This window comes from Erpetoichthys calabaricus, chromosome 11 (genome assembly GCF_900747795.2).
Source record: "Erpetoichthys calabaricus chromosome 11, fErpCal1.3, whole genome shotgun sequence".
Lineage (NCBI taxonomy): Eukaryota > Metazoa > Chordata > Cladistia > Polypteriformes > Polypteridae > Erpetoichthys > Erpetoichthys calabaricus.
In genome coordinates this window covers 81614558-81639573 of record NC_041404.2, presented here as the reverse complement: position 1 = coordinate 81639573, position 25016 = coordinate 81614558, and the positions used below count along the sequence as shown (strand labels likewise).

The 25016-nt window shown below is 35.4% G+C and overlaps 1 protein-coding gene across 6 annotated transcripts in view; it reads left to right on the top strand.

The window, feature by feature from the left end:
• Positions 1 to 19463, top strand: part of ppp3ca (protein phosphatase 3, catalytic subunit, alpha isozyme) — a 443488-nt gene extending 424025 nt beyond the window's left edge. For 4 of the 6 annotated variants that reach the window (XM_028813465.2, XM_051933907.1, XM_028813466.2 and 1 more), the window contains exons 11-15: positions 468 to 552; positions 5445 to 5542; positions 11594 to 11641; positions 16876 to 16914; positions 17948 to 19463. In XM_028813465.2, coding sequence (XP_028669298.1) covers positions 468 to 552; positions 5445 to 5542; positions 11594 to 11641; positions 16876 to 16914; positions 17948 to 18126 — 449 coding nt within the window. In that variant the 3' untranslated portion in view covers positions 18127 to 19463. The remainder of the gene's footprint in view (positions 1 to 467; positions 553 to 5444; positions 5543 to 11593; positions 11642 to 16875; positions 16915 to 17947) is intronic. The other 2 variants (XM_051933908.1, XM_051933909.1) reach the window with 2 other exon arrangements.
• The last annotated feature ends 5553 nt before the right edge of the window (positions 19464 to 25016 follow it).

Below are 25016 nucleotides of genomic sequence, written 5' to 3'. Positions count from 1 at the left end.
ATGTTTTATGTGGGAATCGACACATTTTTGTTGCTGCTTTTCCCTAAATACAACTGTAGTATTTAGTTCTACAGACAGATGATGATTCCTTCAATATGGGCCATTTTCTAAACCCATTCATTCAGAGAAGTGTCACAGGAGCATATCCAAGCAAGAATGAGGCACAAAGCATGAACAATCCCAGGACAGAGTACCAGACCATAGCTTGGTGAACACACACACACACACACACACCAAAAGCCAATTCATCATCGCCAGTCCAACTAACCTGCATGTCTTTTGAACTGTGGGAGGAATCCAGAGCACCATGTAGACAATATGTAAACTCCGCAGAGGGGGCACCCAGAACTTGAACCCCAGCCTCCTTGTTTGAAGGCAACAGCACTACCACTGTACCCCTTTCTTCAATTAATTCTTCTTTTACTAGCAATTAACCTTTACTAATTTACTTCTCTGTCTTCATTTAGCTAATGCTGCTGCAGCACGAAAAGAGGTTATTAGGAACAAAATTAGAGCTATTGGCAAGATGGCCAAAATGTTTTCTGTGCTAAGGTATGTGGACATAGTTTTTTGGTAAAGTTTTACAGAGTATTCATGAACTTTAATTTTTAGTGAAATGCTTTCAAAAAGTGTATTTTTTGTCAACACTATATGGACATTCACCACCCAAAATTACTGACTTATTCTTCAGGCCTAAACACTTTCCTCATTAACTATTACATTTACCATGAATGTGATCCTATAAAATACAATTTGTTTTTGAAGATCTTAAAACACTACAGTTATTTACAAACATCTTGACAACTCATATTGACTGTATACAGTATACTGCAAAGTCAAATTACTAGGAACAACCCTCTAAACTATGCATTAGGTCACATCTTTTTTGATGATAATATTGAAAAAATTTGGCTCTATGATAATAGCTGGTGACAGACAAGCCAATGGGAGCACCTCAGACCTTCTTAAGTTTCCAAGTGTAATAGTTTTTTGTTGAGGTGTAACGATTCACAGAATGTATGGTGTGATTTAAAGTGAAATAGTGCTACTACAATCCAATATATTTTCAGTACAGCAAAAACAAGGAGTGTCCAGAGAATGTGCCTTATATTTTTATGTATAGATTTGTTACAACAACATTAGAAAAGTATATTATTTGAAGCCTTGGAAGCAATATAGTTTCCCAGCAGCATATGTAGCACAAAACAAAAGCAGTGCATAATAAAGCAACAAAAATAGTCCAATGTGGTGACAAAAAACAAGGTTAAAGTTTGTTGTTGGGCCAAGTTTTCACAAACATGACACTCAAAGGGGGGCTTATCTAAAACACACATCTTTTTGCTTTGCACCCTCCCATTACCTTTCATCTGCGGGGAGGAGCAAAAGCTTTAGATGCGTCAAAAATTTCGATCTGCAGTTTTCAATGGATCTCGACATTTTAGGGTCCCCTGATACCGAAAACTGGGTGTGTGTCTGTCACAGTTTCTTGAGGTCGGTCTAGAGCTAAAACGGTTGGATGAAAAAATATCAAACTCAAAACGTAAGCCTGTTAAAAGATGACAATGCACTGATTAGTTTTTGAGCCAAATCATGCAAGAGAAAGAGGCACTCTGAAGGAACCCTCAAATACCATAATTCTCCAATTAATTATGAATTCTTCTTGGCAACTGCTATTGTAATGACCTATTTTATGATTAGAAAAATCAACATCAGAGCAGTAAATAATTACTGAGATGTTATAGAATAGTTTGGTTAACTTGATTCCTAGGACACAAAGCCTACTGAAGCTTGCATAGATGGTCAACCCTCCATCTCACTCTAGCTGGAAGAATTAATGTTGTTAAGATGAATATCCTTCCTAAGCTTCACTTTTTATTTCAAAACATTCCAATATACATCAATAAATCATTCTTTAAGCAATTAGATTCAACCATAACCTCATTTATTTGGAACTTAAAACATCCACATATCCAAAGAGCAACTCTACAAAGATCTAAGGCAGAAGGTGGCATGGCTCTACCTAACTACAGGGCAGCAAACATACAAGCTATAAAAACCTGGACACAAATAGATGAACATACACAGGCTTGGTCCGCAGTAGAAATAAAATCCTGCAGTACTTCTCTATATTCCCTGCTTTGTGCTCCAATAAATGCAAGTTATTGCCAATATACTAATAATCCAATTGTGCTTCACTCACTCAGAATATGGAACCAATGTAAAAAGCATTTTAAGATGGAGAATCTTTTATCTGTGGCACCTCTGCATGAGAACCACCTTTTTCAACCCTCGCAAACATATGCAGTTTTTAATATCTGGAAAACATTTGGGATTAAATTGCATAGAGATCTTTATATAGACAACATCTTTGCATCCTATGAACAATTACATTCCAAATTTAACCTTCCAGCAACACATTTCTTTTACTATCTTCAAATTAGAAACTTAGAAACTTTGTCAAACAGTACCTGCCCAATTTTCCCCATTTCCCACCTTCCTCTTTGCTGGAAAAAATATTGCTCAGTCTCGAGGACTGAGACAGCATTTCTGCAATATATAAAATATTTTACAGTTCCTCCCTTTCAAAGATCCAAGAGGACAATGGGAAAAGGATCTCTCACTCAACATATCAGAAAAGGAGTGGAAGGTAGCAATGCAGAGAATTCATTTGAGCTCCATATGTGCAAAGCATACAATTATTCAGGTCAAAATTATATATCGAGCACATCTGTCTCGCTTGAAATTGTCAAAAATGTTTCCAGGGCAAGATCCAACCTGCAAACGCTGCAATCAAGTTCCAGCCTCACTGGGTCACATGTTTTGGGCCTGCACCAAATTAACATCATTCTGGACAAAAATGTTTAAGTGCCTTTCAGACAGCCTTGGTGTCACAATCCCTCCTAACCCATTAACAGCTGTGTTTGGTGTTCTTCCAGATGGGCTTAAAGTGGAGAAGATCAAACAAACTGTGATTGCCTTCACTACACTATTGGCACACAGACTTATTTTGCCAAACTGGAAGAATCCTAACTCTCCTCTTTTAAGTCAGTGGGTAACTGATGTTTTATATTATTTGAAATTGGAAAAAAATCAAATTCTCACTTAGAGGATCTGTACAGAACTTTTTCAAAACCTGGCAGGATCTAATCAATAATATTTTAGAATAAGCTCTTAAAGCACTGAGGAAGTAGATTCTCTCCCCATTTCTTTTTCTTCTCCATTTATCTGTATCCACCTATTAAACTCTTCAATTTATTCATTTTTACTATTTTTAAGTTTTAGTCCATTGGACGTGCTCTCTTTCTCAGGGGTGGGGTTGATTTGTTTTCAATCATATTTTTTTTTGTAAAAATTGATCTGTTTGTATGGAATGATTACAATAAAATCAATACCATTAAAAAAAAAGAATAGTTTGGTTAACTTGATTCCTAGGACACAAAGCCTACTGAAGCTTGTGTCCAAATTTTTAAAAATTGTTATTAGATAGTGTGTTATTACAGTCAGTTAGCCTAGCGCTTCAAAAGTCTAGAGCAACAGCTAGCACTTTTGACAGTTCTCTTTCAAGTTGATTTTTTTCTCATTGTGTGCAATTAAAGAATTACATTCATACTAAATTGTGGGTGAGATGGATTTGTGTAACATGACTCAAGCACATCTAATATGTTCTTGAAACCAGCATTTTCTAGTAAGGTAGAGGGTCTCATATCTGCTGCTACAGTATAAACATTCTAATTGCTGTAACAATTTCTTTAGCCCTGATTAAATCAGCCAGAAAAGGCTGCCTAAAACTTCTGGGGAGACTTTGCTATGATGCTTTGTGTGTTATTCTGGTTCCATCGACTGACAGAGATGGGTGATGTCTGTGCAAATAAGTGGGCATGTTTGTGGTATTTGCACTGGTATATGCTACTCTTTTTTAGCACATTCAGAACTCTAACTTTTTGATCCTCCACTTAATGGCCATCAGTGTCATAAATTACAAGGTGTCTAAAGTGCTACCTAATGTGACATCTTACAGATACTGAGGAATCTTCAAGTTCATGTTCCTGCTGACTGTAGCAATTGCAGTCTTCCACAAAGTATTCTAGCAACTCGCTGCATGGTTTTGTTTTTTTCTCCTATAGCAGGTTTGATAGGAAAGAAGGTTTTTCAGAGAGGGAGTGGAGGCTCTCACAGAACTTACTTGGTTACATTTTTAACACACTTTATGTAACACAAGCAACATGTTATTTTATCAGCTATATTTTATCTATTCTATTGTTAAATTTTCCACACGTTTTGAATCGAGAGCTTAATATTGAATGATACAAAACAATACAGCATATTGTTACACCCTTAGTGTTTAGGGTGTTTAGAAAAGTGCACAAATAAACACTAAAAAGCACTTTTTGGTGATGACATGGTTAGGAACAATTGATATTAGGGGATGCAGAACAAGAGTAGTTGTGCAGACTGACAACCAGCCCAGAAATGCAGAAAAATGTGTTTAGTGTATGGTTGGCATGAAGACAAACTTGCCATTATGCCTAACAATCCTTATTCAAGATAGGATATAGCAGGAGTCAGCTCCACTGTGAATAGCAAAAAAATAAAAAATAAAACATACTGTACATAAGAGCTACACTAGAAAACTATCCATCCATCCATCCATTTTCCAACCCGCTGAATTCGAACACAGGGTCAATCCCAGCCAACACAGGGCACAAGGCAGGAACCAATCCCGGGCAGGGTGCCAACCCACCACAGGACACACACAAACACACCCACACACCAAGCACACACTAGGGCCAATTTAGAATCGCCAATCAACCTAACCTGCATGTCTTTGGACCGTGGGAGGAAACCAGAGCACCCGGAGAAAACCCACGCAGACACGGGGAGAACATGCAAACTCCACGTAGGGAGGAACCGGGAAGCAAACCCGGGTCTCCTTACTGCGAGGCAGCAGCACTACCACTGCGCCACCATGCCGCCCCCACTAGAAAACTAGCTATGGGCAAATGAAGAGTTAGAAAGCATTGCCTGATTAGACTAATCCCTTATCCGTTTGGACCATATATTGTATATTGGAGAAGCAGGACATGTCAGAAGCAGTATTAGGCAATGGACCCATTATGTCTGAGGCAGATTAGTTGGTTGGATGCCATTAACTCTACTTGTAATACCAAAATGTATGTCCAGATGGATTCAAAATGATCTCAGGGCAAAAACGTGGCCAGTCAAGTGTATACAGTTGACTTCAGTACATATTGCTTAAGATTCTCATGCAATCACTCCACATTTTCTCCACAAGTCTATTAAACTGTATTTTATAAATGTTTATATTGGATGTGTTATGTTAAAAATGTATTACTGATTCATCCACATCTAAATTTCCAGGTAAAATATTACATTTTGTCTTTTGGCTAATAAACTTTGTTGGTCCAACTGTATTTTTTCAATAGAGAGGAGAGTGAAAATGTTTTGACGTTAAAGGGTTTGACCCCGACTGGAATGCTGCCAAGTGGTGTTCTGTCTGGAGGCAAGCAAACATTACAAAGTGGTGAGTACACCTGCTAACTTGCAATTTGATCATTTTTAAAAGTAACCAATAAATTGATATCTGAAAAACAGCACATATTACTAGAGTAAGAATTGATCATCCTGTTTAAAAAATATGTGTTGATTTCCCCAAGGGTCTCAGAGTGCAGAATAACACAACTCTCTCTCAAGGTCCATTTGTTTCTCTAGGAAGGAAGACATATCATTGTCTGATTTTTTTTTTACCTTTTCCTTTATCATTTATAGGTACATTTTACTTTGTTTAAATTGTTTTGCTATACAAAAATAAATCAGTCCAACAAAAAACATTTGTAAATTTTTTAAAACTCACTTAAGATTATACAGTATATATACTTGGCAGTTATTTCAAAGTATTTTGTTTCCACATTGACTCAGGGTAACAGTGTAACAAATTAACCAGGCAAGAAGGAGAAAATCTGTTGAATGAGGCAAGGCTATAAGCTATTCTCTGAGTTATTTCCCCTGCTCTTTTGTCTGTTTATTAATATACAAAAAGGCACCAACCCTTTTCTGTCCATTTTTGTATATGTCAACAATACTGTGACATATATTCAACTACTGCATTACTCTTGTTATTTCAGCAATAATACCATAACTTGGTATTAGCTTACAAAAAAATATTGCCAAATATACACAGACTTTCTCCAAATCTTTCACTAGCTGTGTAGTGTCTTTATACAACAGATTATAAAAGTACATTTTGTGATTAACAAAATCTTTTGAATAATCTATAAGATATTTAGATATTTATAGATTGTTAAATCAGTGAATAGATAGGTTAAATGGTTGCTTATGACTGACAGGACTTTAAGCCACTATGCAGTGCTGTCAGGAGGTCGGCCATTTTGTTTTTTCATGCCATTTATAAGCAAATAAAAAAGCAAAAAATGTAAAATAAAACTTCCAAAAGCAAAATGATTTGAATAAATATTGAGGTTATAGTGTAACTTATGTAAAAAGGTCAAATATTTCAGATTTTTTTTTTTAGTAATTTCAAGTATATACGTAAAACTTGGAGTTTGGAGTAGGAATAATGTTACATGCTATTTTCTTTTTTAATTTTTCAGTTATTAGTTTTAGACTGCTACCTCCAAAACAGTACTGCAATAAGAATTTAATAAAGTAGTTCATTTAACCATGTTATTTATGGTGCTCTCATGCCACCTAGTGACCAAACCACAAACAGAAAATTCAGGAATTTTGTTTTTGGTATTTGGCACACTACATCAATCCCTGAAGATTTCAAATGTGGAATATTCATATTAAGGTTTCTTCCAATTTTCATTTTGTTCTTTTATACATTTTCTAATTTATAGTACATTTTTATTTTAATGTAGTAAACTGTGCACATTCTTAAATACCGATGAACAGGGCAGCCAGGGTTAGATGTTAATGTGTTTGGTCCCGTGTTAAAATGCCATCAAGAAGCTTCTGACATCTAATCTCAGACCCATTCGCATGTAACATTTTGCCGAATGGTAAAGTTAAAAAAAAAGGCAGGTGCAGGACATCGAGGTGTGGATTCTGACACTTTATTTCTTCCAGGTTACAACATATTTCTAGGCAAGGTATGAGAACTTTCCAAAAGTAGTTTAATTTTAAAAGTCCTTTATACTTTAGGGTTCCAGCTTCATCTTGTTTAATATGAAACTTGCTTTAGCCTTTGATTGCACTCATATCTTGATTAAACAATTAATTTCTCTGGAGTTTGTGATTCATTGCTCACGGACTAAAAAGTAAAGCACTTGAGCCATAAAGGGAGTTACAGATTTTAGACACAAAAATGGGTGACTGCAGCAGGAGTGAGGGTAGCAACTGCCCAGAGACACATTGCAATATGTGTCCCTGCCTAACAGAAAAGGACAGAGTCAGTTTTTTGCAAGTGTCAAGAGTACATGAAAATATTGAAAAAGACAGAGAGATAAGTTACATATGTGGAGATTCTAGAGCTGCCCTGAAACTGCAGTCTAGATTGGCCACAACACTTTTGAATTAACCCTTGGCACTCACATGTAAGTTGATTGTTTTTCTATTTTACATAGCAACTTTCTTAGGCCTTAAAATGCAGTACCAGATCTGAATCTTTTAAAATCTCTAATAACAATGTGTTTGTTGTTCTGAAAAGGTAAGCTAATGGCAAATAATGGGACAGAATAAATACATTTGTTAGGGAAATATAGATACATCTAAGATTTTGGGCCTTGTGTGAGGGTCTTCATTGATTGATTTCTGCTATTTATCTAATGTATTTTTTTATAAAATAGAAATTGTACAGGCTTACATAAATTTGTTCCTCTTTAACAGTTTATTAATACAAGAGCTACAAATGTAATCATATTTGAATGTACTAAGAATTTAAATAGAATAGTGTACACAAAAGGCAGACATTTTCAAAGAATACGCCCAACACAGAAAATGAATTGAATTATGTTGACATTAAGATTTGATCATCATTTAAACAGTACCTTTAGATAAAAGGGTTATAATTGAAAAAAGCAATGAAAATTTGAGTTTGCAATAATTTATTCAATGAAAAATTAACAGATATGCCATTTCCATCTGTGAAAAATGTAAGCCCACCTTTGGCTCTAATATTGCCCCCTCAAGTGGACATTTCCTATAACTGTCTACAAGTCTCTTCCTTCAACTGGGAGAAAGTTTTTCCTACTCCTCCGTGCAGAATTTTTTCAGCTGTGTGATTTTTTGACTGGTGTCTTACATGCACAACCTATTTCAAATCCCCCCACAACATCTCAATGGGATTTAGATCCAGGATTTGACTTGGCTTTTCCAGATCCTAACGTTTCCACCACCATTCTTTACAGATGGTATCAGATTTTTCTGGTCAAATGTCTTTGATTTTCACCAAAGAGGTCTTCTGATACTATAGACAAATACCTAATTTTTCCATATCTGTCCACAGCACAATGTTCTGTTGTGTAGGTGTTCATGAGCAAACTTTAGTCTTGCCCTGATGTTCTTTGTGGATAGCAATGGTTTCCTCCTGAAACACCTCCCATGCAGATATAATTTTGTAGCCTCTTTGTAAAGGTACACTAATCCACTTTGACATCAGCAGTGGTAAGAGCTAGCTGTAGGTCCCATTATGAAACTTTGGGGTTCTTGGAAACTCCTTTTAGCATTTTACACTCTGCTATTGACGCTGGTCTGGTCAAGATGTAATTTGTTTGAACTCTTCTCCACTTGTAGATGATCATACGAATAGTGGAACTGGTGATTTTCAATTGTGTGGAGATCTTTTTAAATCCCTTCCCAGATAAACAGGCATCTATAATCTTCTTTCTGAAGGCCACAGAGAGTTTTTTCGATCTAGACATGTGTGATAACACACACTTCATCAACAAAAAAAAATCTAAACTAAGTGTTTGAAATTGAAATAAGAAAGGTTCCTAAATGATCCTCAAGAGTGATGTTATAATAATTTGTACCTGATTCTAATTTTAGGTATTTGAGGTAGTGATTAGTAGGGGTGTACTTACTCTTTAAACATGTGAAATTTGCATTTAAGTGCGTTTAAATTATACAATGAACTAGAATGTAAGATGTAAATGTGGTATTATGTTTTTTATATTATATCACCATCTAAAGATACTGTTTACATGAAGATCAATTCATGATATGTCCACATATCTAAAAAAGAAAAAACATTTCATGGGGTGTACTTACATTATCACTATGCCCATCATCAAGAATGCTGAAAGGTCGGTTTTCAAGTTTCTACTGATGAATTTGTTTAGCATATTTTCAAGTACAATATACAAATTTGTTTAAATTGGGACTACATTGACTTTCAGTATCTGCTGTTTACGGGTATGGGTTGGGGGATGTCAGTCTTTAAGTAATTGTTGAGGTTGGTTGGAAACTCTAAATTGGCCTGATACATGTCAGTGTACCCTGTGGTGTTCTGGCAGCCACTGTGTATTGAAATAATATTGTCTCAGTAATTAGTCCATGTTCTCTTTGGACTCGAATTTGTGTTGCTGTGCTATAATATTCAGCACTAGCTCATTGATTAGTTAAGTCGCCATCCTCTGGACTAGTACCACTGTGTTGCAATAAACCTGATATTTTTTTATGATCAATTACCGCTTTAATTAAATTTGATCGTGTGTGATTACTAGACATGCTGAGCAGGACTGACACAAATATTAGGCAAAAACACGAATTTGTCACCAACTGATACAGACTCTTAATAAAGTCATGTTGTTGGTGCTCTTTCTTTGATCTTTTCAGTCTGTTGCAGCTTTATGTGGTTGTTAGCGTGCTTTTGTCCAGATAATATAAATTAAATCTCCATAACAACTTTCTTCAGAATGTTACTGTATAGAAGTTTCATTACTAAACTATGTGTTGATGCTCTTCTTCAGACTATAATGATTGATCCTTAATCATATTCTGAGTAACTACTTAAGTGTAACTTTTTATTAAAATTTCTACTGATATATGCTACAAGACAGAAAAAGATTTGTACACTCAGTGGAGTCTCGTTGGCTCACTTTCTCAGGTACAACTGCTTGTTTATGGAAATAGCCTGTTCCTACAAACAGTAAATAATGTGGCAGAAACTTTATATAATAACATGCAGCCCTAGACATTTTAATTATTGATAGGGCAATGAATGGAAAAAAAACACATCAGGTGAGCAGCAGTTCTGTAAGCAAAAGTACCCTGTTTATGAGAAGTCAGAGGAGATGAGAAGACTCTTTCAAGTTAAACAAAGGATTACAAACACTTAACTCTTTACAACGGTGTTGTACAGAAGGGCATTGTTGGATGCATGACCCATTGGATGTGCATAAACAGATGGGCTGCAGCAGAAGAAGACCACACCTGTCAGCTCCAACATGAAAAGAAGGCTAAAATGGACACGTGACCACCAAATGTGGACAAGTGAAGACTGGAGAGATCATCTCTTGATCTAACAAATCTTGACTTCTGCAACATGCAGATGGCTGGACCAGAATTTACCATAAATAGCATAAAACCTATTGATCCATCCTATATTATGTCAAGCATACTGGTAGCATAATAGAGAGGAAAAATGTTTTCTCAGAGCACATTAGGCTTCATAGTACCAATTAAGTGCCACTTACAAGTTACAGCGTGCCTAAGAATAGTTACTCACCATTTTCATTCTTTTACGCCCACAGTCTACCCTCCCTTTTATAAATGAATACTTCCAGTAGGATAGTGTGCCATGTCACAAAGCATGCAACACCCTGGCTCATTTCCCAAACCTTCAGTATACTCCAATGACCCTTGCAATTAACAGACTCTAAGTTCAATATTGCACCCTTAGGACACATTGGAATGGGAGGTTTGCATGAAGATGTAGTTAAAAAATCTGTAGGAAATGTACAATGCTGTCCAGTTAGCGCTGACCAATATCCATAGTATTTTCAGCAGCTTGTTGAGTCCGTGCCTCAAATAATTCAGCCTATTTTGAAGGCAAGATGGGTTCCCACCTGGTATTATATACTGTAAGTTTGCCTAATAAAGTGCTTACTGAGTATATTATTGCTTTTTGAACTGTACACTCAAAGCTTCTGGTAATGTTTTATAAGGACTATCATGAATTCATGAATAAGAAATCACAATAAAAATTATCTGCACTGTAGACTTCTGTTTAGCTGTGTGTTGAAGTGTGTTGTACATGTTAAAAACAATGGAAATTGCAATTCACAGTTACTAACCTGATGATGTGTCATTTTTTCAAACTTTTCAGCTATACAGTATGTAGAATGGGAAATTTCTTCCAGACCTCAGACTTTAATTCTGTGGAGAAACAAGTTCTTCATAAAATAGGAAAGACTGTTGTCTGCGATGCCGGAATATTACCTGTGTAACCTTCTACATAGTAATCATCAAAATGTGTAGTGAATAGTAAAATAGTCTGAGTGCAAGGCAACTGCATCCCATTTTACACTGATAATAAATGTACCTTCGTACTTCAGTCCTAAGATTTCATGTTTGTTTTCTGCTTTTCTTCGCATGCAATTCTTCTCTTCAGCTACAATTGAGGCTATTGAGGCCATTGAGACTGTTGAGGATGGGGAAGGTAATGCTGTGTCTAATTGTGGTAGTGTCGTGTACTAAATGTGGTGAATTCCTTAATCAAGGCATCTTATGCATTGTTTATCACTGCATGCTTTCTTTTTTTAAGACATTTTTTAATGAACTTCACACATTTTCAGCTTATACAGTAGATAACATTAATACATTAGTTACATATATATTTATGTATATGTAATATATAATGTGTGTATAATTAATAATATATAATATACACAAGTATATTATATGACTATGCAATAGGTGTGGATTATTAAACTATTAAATATGACTATTTTAAGAGTTCTTTTGTAGCTCTCATAAGTGCAAGTTAATACTCTGACTTGAAAGGAGGCACACCACAAAGTATAAAGAGAAATACAAAATTAACTGTTCACAGGTAAAACTCATATAACAGTCAACCACACATCATAGAAAATCATTTTTAATAATAATATGTTGTTAATCTCAAAAATGAGTGACTTATATTCCACATTTCTGGAATTTCAAATCACAGTTCCCAACAATTATGTAAAATACAAAGTAATTCTTAAAATGCATTTGTATTTGGAGGCATATTGTCCTAACCAGTTTTCTTGCATGTACTTGTCATCTACAGACTGCTTCAAATTATACTTTTCTTAGAAATTCAGTTAGACTGGTCATCATAGCTGGTCAGTCACATCTAATATTTAATAGGCTGTGTACATTTACACTGATATTTCTGTTAATTGGCTTGTATTACCTATCAGACTGGAAGGTGAATCTGAAAAAGTATGGGATAGAGGACAAAAGAAAGAAAGGAAAACAATGGAAATGCGTATTTCTTTAAATTGAACATCAGTATTCATCAGTTTTCATTTCCCAGCGGGGTTTCAAAAGTGGGGAGTAGTCTTCCTATGCAAAAAAGTCATGGTATTTGTAGAGCATCTGCAGTTTCATTACTAGGAAAATATTTTTTTCATAAAGGCCCAAGGTCAGTGTGAGAGAATTATAGAATAATTTAAGTACCTAGGGTCTTGAAACAAGCTGGTAAGGACTGATTAGCCATCAGGACTTATTGATATAATCTCTGTGTTCTGGTGCTGTCCATGAGAAACCAATAGCATTATTTAAATTAACTTCAAATACCATTACTAATGTAGATGCAGTGCATTTCCCTGAATGAGTCCCAAATCCTGTCCTTGATGGCCTTTGAAAAACAAACTGTGCAACACATCATTTTACCTTTTAAATTTGTGGATTTGTCAGTTATAACAGAGGTGGTGTCTGACCACCTGTCTGATATAGTCACCATTCTGGGGTAAATGTTTCCTGCAGGGATGAACTGGTGATTTTTATTTTCATTTCTCACATAGAAAAAATGCATAGTTCTGGCGAAACAGTTTTTCTCTTGGAATATTTTCACTGACCAATGCTTTAAAAAAAAGCAAATTTACTCTTTCTGCCATTCATTGTGCTATCCAGTAAATATGCCTTCACTGTTTAATTTACTCGTGTGTGTATGTGTACTACATATCAAATAAATGTAAGTAGAAAAAATGCTCAAGTGTACTTTTAATACAGTGAATGCAAGTCTAAAGCACAATTGAAACACAGATCTGTAGTGCAAATGTTATTTATGTGTGTTGTTTAAAAGTATAGCCTAGAAATGCATTGTGAATTACAAGTAGAGAGTGGATCAGTGGCCTGGTAGTTTAAGAACCAGGCTCTTAACTTGTAGGGTGAATTTCCACCTTTTACAATTCAAAAACATAACAATTGATCTGTTTAGAATGAATACTGGAATTTAAGAACATAAAAAATTTCAAAATAGAAGATAGAAAAGAGATTTATAAATAAATATGAATCTCAAAATCCACAACTGCTCATTTTTAGATTTACATTAAGCATTTCATTTATTTTGTTTACAAAAGTCCAAAATCAAATGCTTTCATAACTTACCCAATATTTATAATCTGCTTCAAAATCAAAAGGAACCAAATGAAATATTAACTGATTATTTGGGTCAGCCATTTCACTTCAGGAAATTGGAATCTGAATCAGCTAAATAAATGTGCCTTAGCATAATAATAATGCATCATATAATGTCAATGAAATTACCGTAAGAAAAGCCTATTGCATAAATCCAACATATTGTACTGGACTTTTTTAGTGCATGTGAACTCTGTATGACTGACCTCAGAAATGTTAACATGGCTATTATTAATATAATTTCTGTCTGATTTAACATGCTGCAGTTATTATGTTAGTGAATAAGCATCTGAAAATTTGGATTTTGAACATGAGATAACAATTTGTAAAAAGAATCACAAGAGAGTAACATACTGCAATGTTGTCAAAAATGTGTAGAAACATCTGACTGTTATTACCTATACAGTAAATGCAGATTTGATAGAAGAGACACACTCATCCATAATTATCCATTTTCATATATTTCTTAATTTACTAGAATAGTATCACATCAGTACATATGCTAAAGAAGACCTAGAAACGATAACGTTTCATTCTCCTCAAAACCAACTGCACAGTTTCTGCTATGCCATACTCAAAGAGTGTATCACATATGATTTGGGGATAGCTAAAGTTATTTTTATTGATGTATAAATGCACATATGATTGTACGCTAATAAAAATTAAGTTTGCTTTAAGAATTACACGAGTTAACATTATTCAATCTATAATAAAAGAAAGCTCATCATCATCATACTAAATCTTATGTTTCCTATTATGTATTGTGCATGAGCTCTTTATGATGTATGCAGACAAGTGGCATGGAGTTTTCTGTAATTGAGATGGACTGAGCTGGTTTGCTAATGGCTGACAAAATATGGTTTGTGTCTATGCCAAGCGTTCAGGTCCTTTAATTTTTAATACTAAAAGATATTTGTAAAAGTTGGGGCCTCAATAGATGCTGACAGACTATTCTGGCATTGAACTAAGTGTATAAACCATCAGCCTTCATAAATCTGCATTGCTCAGACATACTACCATCATATTTAAAGCTGTAATAATAGAATAACTGGAAAGTGATTTCAAGTGAAATTCTCAGTGCAGTAACCCATTATAGTCTATGAATGCAGGGCTTAACATTAACTTTTCAGAGCGTGTTGCATATAGTCAACAAAGCAAAAGTTACTTTGACAATGAAAACTACACAAGTGTGACATTGTATACGTTTTAAAATAAACACACTTATTTCCCATAACATGCACTCAAAAATCAAACAGTTGTGAAATAAATGCTCTTTATGCTTAAATCAAATACATTTTTGTCACTGTTTTGGCTATTCCAAATATGGATTATTTAAAACATGGTAATAAATTACAAATGAGGATTTCAAAGTATTAATTGATTCTCAGAAATATTTATAATAATTTTATACATATCTTGTTATGTAAAATTTTTCTATACTCATGCAAAATGCATTACCATTTCAAAGATATTCTTTAGGCGTTACAGTATACTCTATCAATTAGTTTGTAAGAAACAAGAAAAGCACAGAATTGAGAAAAAAAAACATTACAACTGTTACATTCAAGGATGGCTGAAGTACTAGGATTCTCTTAAAATATTTTTAGATTATTAAAAACCTGAGTGGAGGGTTACTTCACTCAAAATATGTAGGGCTAAAATAAAGTGAAAGTTTTTCACTGTACCATGGATAAGTGCTTTTGAAATTGGCAGTACTCCCAATATATAGTGACATTTTGAGCTATAATCATGTAGTGAGTGGAAGCTTCTATCTTACACAGACAAACAAATAAAAAGAGCTCGACATTTGTTTGTTAAAAATGTCTTTATCGATGACAGCAGCTAGAATTTGGCACAATGCTTTATCATCCAAACCTACAATCAGTACATCTTTTTATGAAACACAAATCTAACATTTAAACTAAAGTAAAGTTTATCAAAACTGATTTTTGTGCTGGCAAAAAAATAAACAAACACAGTAGTGAATCTAATGTGAGTCAGGAATCAGTTGAACAACATAACCAGTTGCTTAGTATTATCTAAAGAATACAGTAAACTAACATGAATTGTACAGTCTTTCACATAAATCATATGGTACACACTACACCCCTTCAATTAAAAATATTTTTATTTTTCTGTGTGTATTAGTCCAAATTATTCTAATACACTAATTGTGTCTTCCAAAATCTCCATACATTAAATAATTCCTTCAGAGCACATTCTCCTAACAGAATCTCAACATTTTAAAAGATTTACACAGTTTGATGAAAGGAAATATTTTTGAAAAAACATTTAAATCTGTTCAGTCTGCATTTTGATTGTATGTCATTTTTAGTTTGGCTAACATACCGGTAAGTAGAGGAAAATATTATATTATATGCATAAAACATTTTATACACAAAATAAAAACATTCCGCTACACTGTTAAACTTGTGTTTCCCTAATTTTTGTAACCTATTTTATTTTTTATTTTTAAATGTTTTCTGTGTGTCCAATGTGTTGTGAAGTAAATATAATCCTAATCATTATCAATAGGGTGACTCACTCAGTTATATTTATCTTTGATAGTCACATAAAACTTATTTTTTTTCCTAAGACTACAGAACAAGTTTAATTAAGTTTAATTAAGTTTAATTCAGGTAGACACAACTTACTTTGAAATTTTAGAATGCTAGGTTACATCTCACAATAAAATGATAACACATCACTATTAGAGAACTAACGAGAGCCAGTTTTTTGCATTCACATAGATGTTAGAACTGTTTAGATCAGAATTTCAAAGCTGTTTAATTCCATGATGGCTAATCAACAACAACAACAACATTTTGTTTCTTGTATAGCCCAAAAATCACACAAACAATGCCTTAATGGGCTTTAACAGGCCCTCTTTTTTGACAACCCCACAGCCTTGACTCTCATCTAATCAACCATTAGAAGCAGGAACTCCTCCAGCAATGTATGCTTTCGGTTTCCATATTTTGTGTTAATGTTAGATGTACACTGTGTATTGTATTGTGTCCTCATTTCCAAGTTTCCTGTTGTAGATATAGTATTTTCTATTGTGCATTTGGCTCAGTCCATCTTTTCGAGCTTTGTGCTATAAGTAATCAAGTGCTGTGCTTCCTTACTTTCTCAAGCTTCTCCCAGTATGTTTTAACGCTAAATCTGACCAATGATTTTATCTTAATATGCAACTAAGTGAGATGAGTATCTTACTCTCAAATTAAGCTGATCCACTTTGTAATTATTATTTTTTTTTATTTTTAGTCGAGCTTTATAAGCGATCGTGTCAGAGATCTATTAAAAGTAGGTAACTACTTTATCTTTTTTTTGTTTTGTTTTTTACAATTTGCAAAAAGCAGACATACTTTTTGTGTAAAACTAAAGTAGAAAACTAAACCAGAAACCAAGCCTGGGGAGTGTGGATGGGAGATCAAGAGTGTTCTGCTTCATTAAAACTAGTATTGGGTCCTAATTTGAGTGAGTTTCATCTTTCACATGGGCCTGTGAAAACCATTTCACCAAATCAATGTCTTGCATTTTACAAAAAATGAGTTTAGAATAGATAAACGAAAAAATAAAACTGAAATTAAGTCAGAATATTTGCTTGAAATGGAGCATAGCGACTACTTCTACTTCTCATTAGAAGTTCTAAAGTACACCTGACAATACTAATGTGCGCGCTTCTAGATAGTAGTTTGTAGTGTGCAGAAAATTGAAGGATTATAATATTTCATCCAGTTACTGTACATAGTTTGGTGATGTCGCCAGTATTGTTTTATCCCTTACTGTCACAGTGCTGTCAGCACATATACAGTCATTACAGTCATATCTTTACCTTTATCCCCCCGATCATTGTGCTTTTTTTTTTTTTAAATGAAATGTTGTAGAAGTGTGTTTTCATGTTCGTTTGTTTTTATTTTTTCCTATTTTTTCTTGATTTAATCATGAAGCAATTGACAAATTGGGAAAATTCCAAAATACCCTACAGAAGAAATTAAAACCCTGCGTTTGTGCATCAGTCTTTATTCCTGTACAAAACAGCTAATACTGATATGAACAGGTGCATTTGTAAAAGCATATTTCAAGACTAAGAATGTACCAAGAGGATTTCATGCCCAAAATTTTGCATACTTGATTATCGTTAATGTAAAAATTATAATAATTCCAAATTTTCTCATTTTATTTCATCAGGTTTTTGCTGAGGACTGTTTCATGCATTTTATTGCCAGATACAAGAAACATATATTTATCTGTTGGGCTATTTCACACTTCATTGAAGTGATTTTGACCATTCTCTCCCACTTTACCTGTCTAACTCTTTTTAAATTCTCCCTAGCAATCCGAGGATTTTCACCACAGCATAAAATTAGCAGTTTTGAGGAAGCAAAAGGTTTGGATCGCATCAATGAGAGAATGCCACCAAGGAAGGATGCAGTTAACAACGTTGGTCATTCTATGGGAAAAATGAATATGTCCGAGTCTAATGGGACAGATGATAATAGTAATATACAGTGATTGGGTTCGTGAAATTCCTGAAGAGCTGAACTTTGTCGTTTAAGATCTCCAAATGAATATTTCTGCTTGAACTGAAATTAGACATCTTCACAACTCACCCTACTTTAGAGACGTTTTCGTCTTCTTGCTGCAAAGAGAGAATATGAGCTAACTTCTTACGGGGTGACACTGGACAAGTAAGTGATACCAATTTCAGCAAGAAATGTATTCAGACAGCAGTCTGAGACTGCATAGGCATTTCTTTGTTCTCATGCCCCTCCCAAACCTTTCCCAGAATTAAGAATGATTTTATGTCATTTTCTGTAATTCACTACGTCGCTTCACAATAATGCATTCATAGGTGCATTTGCAGTATTCTGCACCTTCTATTTTAAAATTAAACAAACATTTCATTCATAAACATCTTATACAAATGACCTTGCTGTTGAATATGTTTTGCTACTAGTATTACTAAAGGGGAAAATGAAATGTGTACAATTTCAATAATATTTACAATGTAATCTTACCAGAAACTTATGTTTTGTAAAATGACTTTTACCCCCCCCCCCCCCCCCCGTTTTCATTTGCAGAAGAGTTGGCAGTTCTTTTAATAAGCCAATGTCAATCATGTTGCTTCGAGTCAGCATTAAATGCAGTTTCGTTGCTACATTGTCACGATATATCTATTTGTTTTTCACTTGCCTGTAATTAAAAACTGCACACAGTATGTTTTGCAAACCTATTTACCATGCAGTAAATGAAATATTAATAATTTGTACAGCATCTATAGAACGCATCTATGCATGCGGTTAAGTTTCTTATTGATACGTGAAATTATATTTGTGCTGTGTTTCAATATAGTAGTTCTGAATAATTTCCCGCTTTATACTATCTTTGTAAATTCAGTTTTTAGTTATTGGTTTTTGCTGTACAGGCATTGAAGTTCTTTTCAGAAATGTTGAATTAAACTGTATTTTTTATGTTCTGTTATTGTACAGAAGTGTTCAATAGTGTGAATGAACATATTCCGTGAAAAGCAACATTTTCGGCTGCCAGTGCATGATCGCATGGTTTATTAAAATGTAAACGAACTAGGCACGCTGCCGTGCCTCACGTATAAAAAAAAGAAAGAAAAAACTGAGGCTTACCATTTGTTTCCTTCCACTCTTTTATGATCCTTGTTTTGTCCAAATGTGTTTACTTTAAAAGGAATTTCATGGAACTTAACTTGTGGCATTTTTCTTGTATTTTTTCTGGACCTACGTTTTCGCATATGCCTTCTTAAACACGGACATTGTAAGCATGCCCTATGGGAAGAAACACTTTTTTACTCTTGAATAAAATATGCATGAATCATTTATGTTTTTGTCTGTTTATTTTTCATAATGCCAGACAGACTCTTCTCTCGTAAAAAAAAATAAGGGTTACAGCTACCCGAATCCTATTCCTGCCAATGGTCTACATTGCCCTTATTGTTAGATCTCCTTATGAATGTTGTCCTGGGGTCCTATCTACACAGAATAAGTGTCGCACACACTAGTGTTTGGAAAACAATCATTTTGACACATTTTATAGAATTGCACACCCTGGTGACACTTCCTAACAGGCTTTCCCATTCCACATTTTGTGGTTTGAATTTCTCATGTTGAATGAAAAAGTAAGAAATAAGGAAGTTTGAATATGTAAATGGGTTGTTATCAGATTGGCAACTATGAATAGGGCTGTTGAAAAGTATAGGATGGTCCAGATCTAATTATGCAGTTTTCATTTGCTATAACTTACTAAGTTTATTACATAGAGAATTCACAGCACCTGCCCTGCACATAGAGATTTCACTTAAAATTCTTTTTGTTGCCGATAGATGGCAGCACCTGCCCTGTATTCCAAAATGGCGGGGAGACGGTTGTCAGTCGAACAGTTGCATAATTAGATCTGGACCACCCTGTATACATGCATGGGTCCTGTACCCAAGAATTAATGTAGATGCCATTATGCTCGATAACTTCATTTTTATTTATGATAGATTCTCAAAACCATGAGACCACTTGAAATTTACCAAAAGCATAACCAACTGTTTTAATCTCTACCTCAATTTTACATCTTGCCCAGTGTGCCTGAGCCTTGCCAGAAGAAAATGACTCACTTGTACTGTATTTAAACAATGGTCCCACTTCCATACTGAATATAGGCAATTACTGTTCTTTATTCCGGGCAACATCTTAATATACACTATGCCACAATACTAAGTTAAGACTTGGTGTATATTTATCCTAGGTCAGGGGTCGGCAACCCGCGGCTCTGGAGCCGCATGCGGCTCTTCAGCCTCCTTGTAATGGCTCCTTTTGGCCTTGACAAAAAAAAAAAAAAAACATGAAAATGAATAACGGCAATTTCTTAATTTAATTTGTATATAATTTATGTAATATATATAATGTTTATTTACTACTACTACTGTTATACACTTTAACATCTAATTTTTATTTTTATTTATAATTTGTCAACTAAAATATGCGTCACATCTACGTCTATAGCCCTCGCCTTTACCTGCAGGTGGCTTCTGGAGTGTGCGACCCCTGCACTAACCATGAATAAATCCCAAAAATGAAAAATCCCAGAAGAGAACAGAGAGTTTAATTCTGCGTGGACAGAAGCATTTGCCTTCACCGCCAACGACGCTGGCTTACCGGTGTGCTTAATATGTGGCGATAAATTATCGAACAACAAAAAATGTAACGTTGAAAGACATTTTCGAAACAAGCACTCAGCATTCACTGAAAAATACCCAAGTGAAGATGAGCGAAAGAGAGCAATTTCGGAACTGCAACGGAAAGCTGAACAGAGCAAACATACTTTCAAAAAGTGGATCACTTCTCCACAATCAACTACAGCTGCTAGTTTTGTGGCAGCTCAAGAGATCGTAAGGAGGGGTAAGCCGTTCACAGACGGAGAATACATGAAAGAATCGTTCATAAAAATATCAGAGCATCTATTCTCTGACTTTAAATGTTTTGGTGTTTGAGCGCATGATGACAGTGTTTGCCAGAGATGTACAGAAAGGTACACTCTCTCACTTCCCCTCCCTGAGAGAGTTCAAAGCAGTGAATATTCACATAAATTGTGATTATTTCCACCGTACAATTATTGCAATGCAAGCTGCATTTAGAGAAAGATTCAGTGAGTTCAGAAAGAAAAAAAACACTCTCTCCTTCCCTGGACATCGACCCATCCCTGCTGAACACATCCGCATTCACAGGAGTAAGTAAGCCCGATCTAGAAATTGAACTGGCCGCATAGCTGATAAAGATTAATGGGTGTCCAAGTTCAAATGCCTGACAGCGGATCTTGAAGAAGTCGCCCGTCAGAAGGCTACTCTCGCTAAAGAGCACAATGGACTGATATTGAAAACCTCCCCAAACCCGACAAACTTGTTTTCAATACATGGAGTGCCATTCCCGAAACATATATGAACATGAAAAAATATGCATTTGGAGTCCTGTCCATCTTTGGCTCAACATACTTATGTGAGCAAGTTTTCTCAAGAATGAACTTCATAAAGTCCAAATATCTCTCCCACCTCACACATGAGCCTGCAGTCCTGTGTGAAGGTCAAAGTCACATCGTATAGCCCCGACATAGAACAACAACAACATTTATTTATATAGCACATTTTCATACAAAAAGTAGCTCAAAGTGCTAGAGATGATCTGCAGCGAACTTCAGAAACAGAAGTCACATTAAACAGGTGAGAACAATAGCATTTAATAGGCTAATATTTAAAAAAAAAAAAAAAAAAACACATTTATTTCAGACCCGGAGCTGATGTAGGTTTTTTTGTATGTTCAGGTGCTTCAGTTGATTGCTGGCTGAGAGGGAAACCTGAAGAGGATGAGAGCACACTGAAATGGAATTTTATGTTTACTTTTTTAAAGCTGCTAAGCTACAGCTAAATGTTTTATTTATATTAAAGTGGGCTAGTTTTTATTTTAATTTTATACAGGTATAGGAAGGACTCAAATAGGCCTGCAGAGTTCAGTTAAATTTATTTCAAAGTAGGCCTACACATGCACACTGCACTTCTGTTTGTTGTATTCCGTGGTTGTAACATGTAAAATCTAAAAAAAGATTAAAACTTTTAAAAGTTTATAAGCTGTGTTATGTTTTGCGGCTCCAGACTATTTTTCTTTGGAGGAGGAGGGAGCAAAATGGCTCTTTTGATAGTGAAGGTTGCAGACCCCTGTCCTAGGTGTAGTAAAAGGTACCAGCAGCCATGATAAAAAAAAATACAATTTCATAATGTCAACTGTGAACAAACCTATCAACTGGGCTGTGCAAAATTAGTAAGACAGAGCAAGAAATAAAGTCAAAACTCATTGCCTTGCCTGGCATTAAATAACATGAAAACACATTGGAAAGATAAAAACAGAAGGGCTTTTAAGAAATGTCACTTGGTGTAATTTTAAAACACTCGTAACCATCCTCAGTCTTAAAAGCAGCATCCAGTGGTAACACCAGGGGTCTGCTCCAGGAAAAGAGAGCCTGAATCTCAGAACAAATTCTGGTTTGCTATACAGTAATCCCTCGCCATATCGCGCTTCACCTTTCGCGGCTTCACTCCATCGCGGATTTTATATGTAAGCATATTTAAATATATATCGCGGATTTTTTGCTGGTTCGCGGATTTCTGAGGACAATGGGTCTTTTAATTTCTGGTACATGCTTCCTCAGTTGGTTTGCCCAGTTGATTTCATACAAGGGACGCTATTGGCAGATGGCTGAGAAGCTACCCAACTTACTGACGTAGGGGGATTGAGCAGGGGGGCTGTTCGCACACCTAGACGATACGGATGCTCGTCTAAAAATGCTGAAAGATTATCTTCATGTTGCACCCTTCTGTGCAGCTGCTTCGTGAAGCGACATGCTGCATGGTGCTTCGCATACTTAAAAGCTCGAAGGGCACGTATTGATTTTTGATTGTTTGTTTTTCTCTGTCTCTCTCTCTCTTTCTCTGCTCCTGATGGAGGGGGGTGTGAGCTGCTGCCTTCAACAGCTTTGTACCGGCGGTGCTTCGCATACTTAAAAGCCAAACAGTCCTATTGATTTGTTTGCTTTCCTCTCTCTTTCTGACATTCTGTGCTCCTGACGCGCACTCCTTTGAAGAGGAAGATATGTTTGCATTCTTTTAATTGTGAGACGGAACTGTCATCTCTGTCTTATCATGGAGCACAGTTTAAACTTTTGAAAAAGAGACAAATGTTTGTTTGCAGTGTTTGAATAACGTTCCTGTCTCTCTACAACCTCCTGTGTTTCTGTGCAAATCTGTGACCCAAGCATGACAATATAAAAATAACCATATAAACATATGGTTTCTACTTCGCGGATTTTCACCTTTCGCGGGGGGTTCTGGAACGCAACCCCCGCGATGGAGGAGAGATTACTGTAGCGCAATTTCACACCAGTGGATAAACTGGTTCCCGAATAATGGATTTAAGTCAGCTCACACAATCCCAGATAGGTTGATCTGGAGTAGCAGGCATTCATTGCAGAATTTGCAAGCCCTTACAAGTCAAGCATTGAACAGTCAATCAACCACAGACTAAACGTCTGAGAATCAGAGGGAACAACCTTCAGGCTAGCAGAGCAAGAGGTGCAGGTGTCCATGCATTAAGATTATCGACATATTCGACAAAAGAGGAGTAACAAAGCAGCAGCCAATGAAAGGTAGATGATGTGGAAGTGTATCACTGATAGAGTTAATGCGTAAAACAGTTAATCAGTGAAATCCATGCAAACTGTGTGGTACATTTTTGAAATGTGCAAAATGTACAATGTACAAAAGGTAAATGTGAAGATATTATTCTATTTGAAAAGTTATATGGTCACATGTAAGCATTGTATTCTATTTTTGTAATATCAATGATAGCTAAAAAGTCAAAGACCCATGACATTAAGTGTTCAGCATATATAGAGTTGTTCAAGATGTAACTGTGAGAAATGTCGAACATCATCCAACTTGCATTGAACACTCTGCTGTCTGGTAATTACATGCCCAAAGAAACCAAATGTTAATTATTACCATGTACAAGTCAATAACAGAAGACTCACAGTGCCCAACCTTTGAATTGCAACCTACCCTGTTCAAAGTAAGATCCCATATATTTGGCTTCAACATTTGGCAGAAGTTATGCATGTGGCACCTCATATTATTTTACAAATGGATTAAAAGGACACATTGATACTTCACTGAGTGTTTGATATATAGAGTGGTCCAGATCTAATTATGCAACTTTTAATGCAATGTAGGAAAATAATGCAAGACAAAAGAATTGTTCTTAATATCTTGTAATAAATGAATACAGGGCAGGTGCTGCCGTCTATCAGCAACAAAAATATTTTTTTGTGAATTCTCTATGTAATAAACTTAATAAGTTATAGCATAATGAAAATTGCATAATTAGATCTGGACCAACATGTACGTATTTGCACTTCATTCATAAAAGCTATCATATGAACTACAGTACAATGCAGAAATAATATTGTGGCCTTATTCCGTTACAAAACCTCACATCAAAACTGCATTAATTAGTATATTGTGTATAGGTATTCACTGAAAAGGAGACTCTTCTGATGTTTTTCTTTAAAAGTCGAGGGGCACCACAGAAGGACAGAAAGTGGTCAGCTTGTCTTACAAGCCAGCCTACTATCAGTTATTTCTTAGAAGTTAACAACGCAGTTGTTTAAATTTGATTGCCCAACCTTGTACTCTTTGCAGTCTCTATTTGATAGTGGCTATTTATTTCTGTCTCTGGAAGACAACCAGTGTGTACGTGTGTGAGTGTGTGTGTGTGTGTGTGTGTGTGTGTGTGTGTGTGTGTGTGTGTGTGTGTGTGCGTGTGTGTGTGTGCAGATGGCGC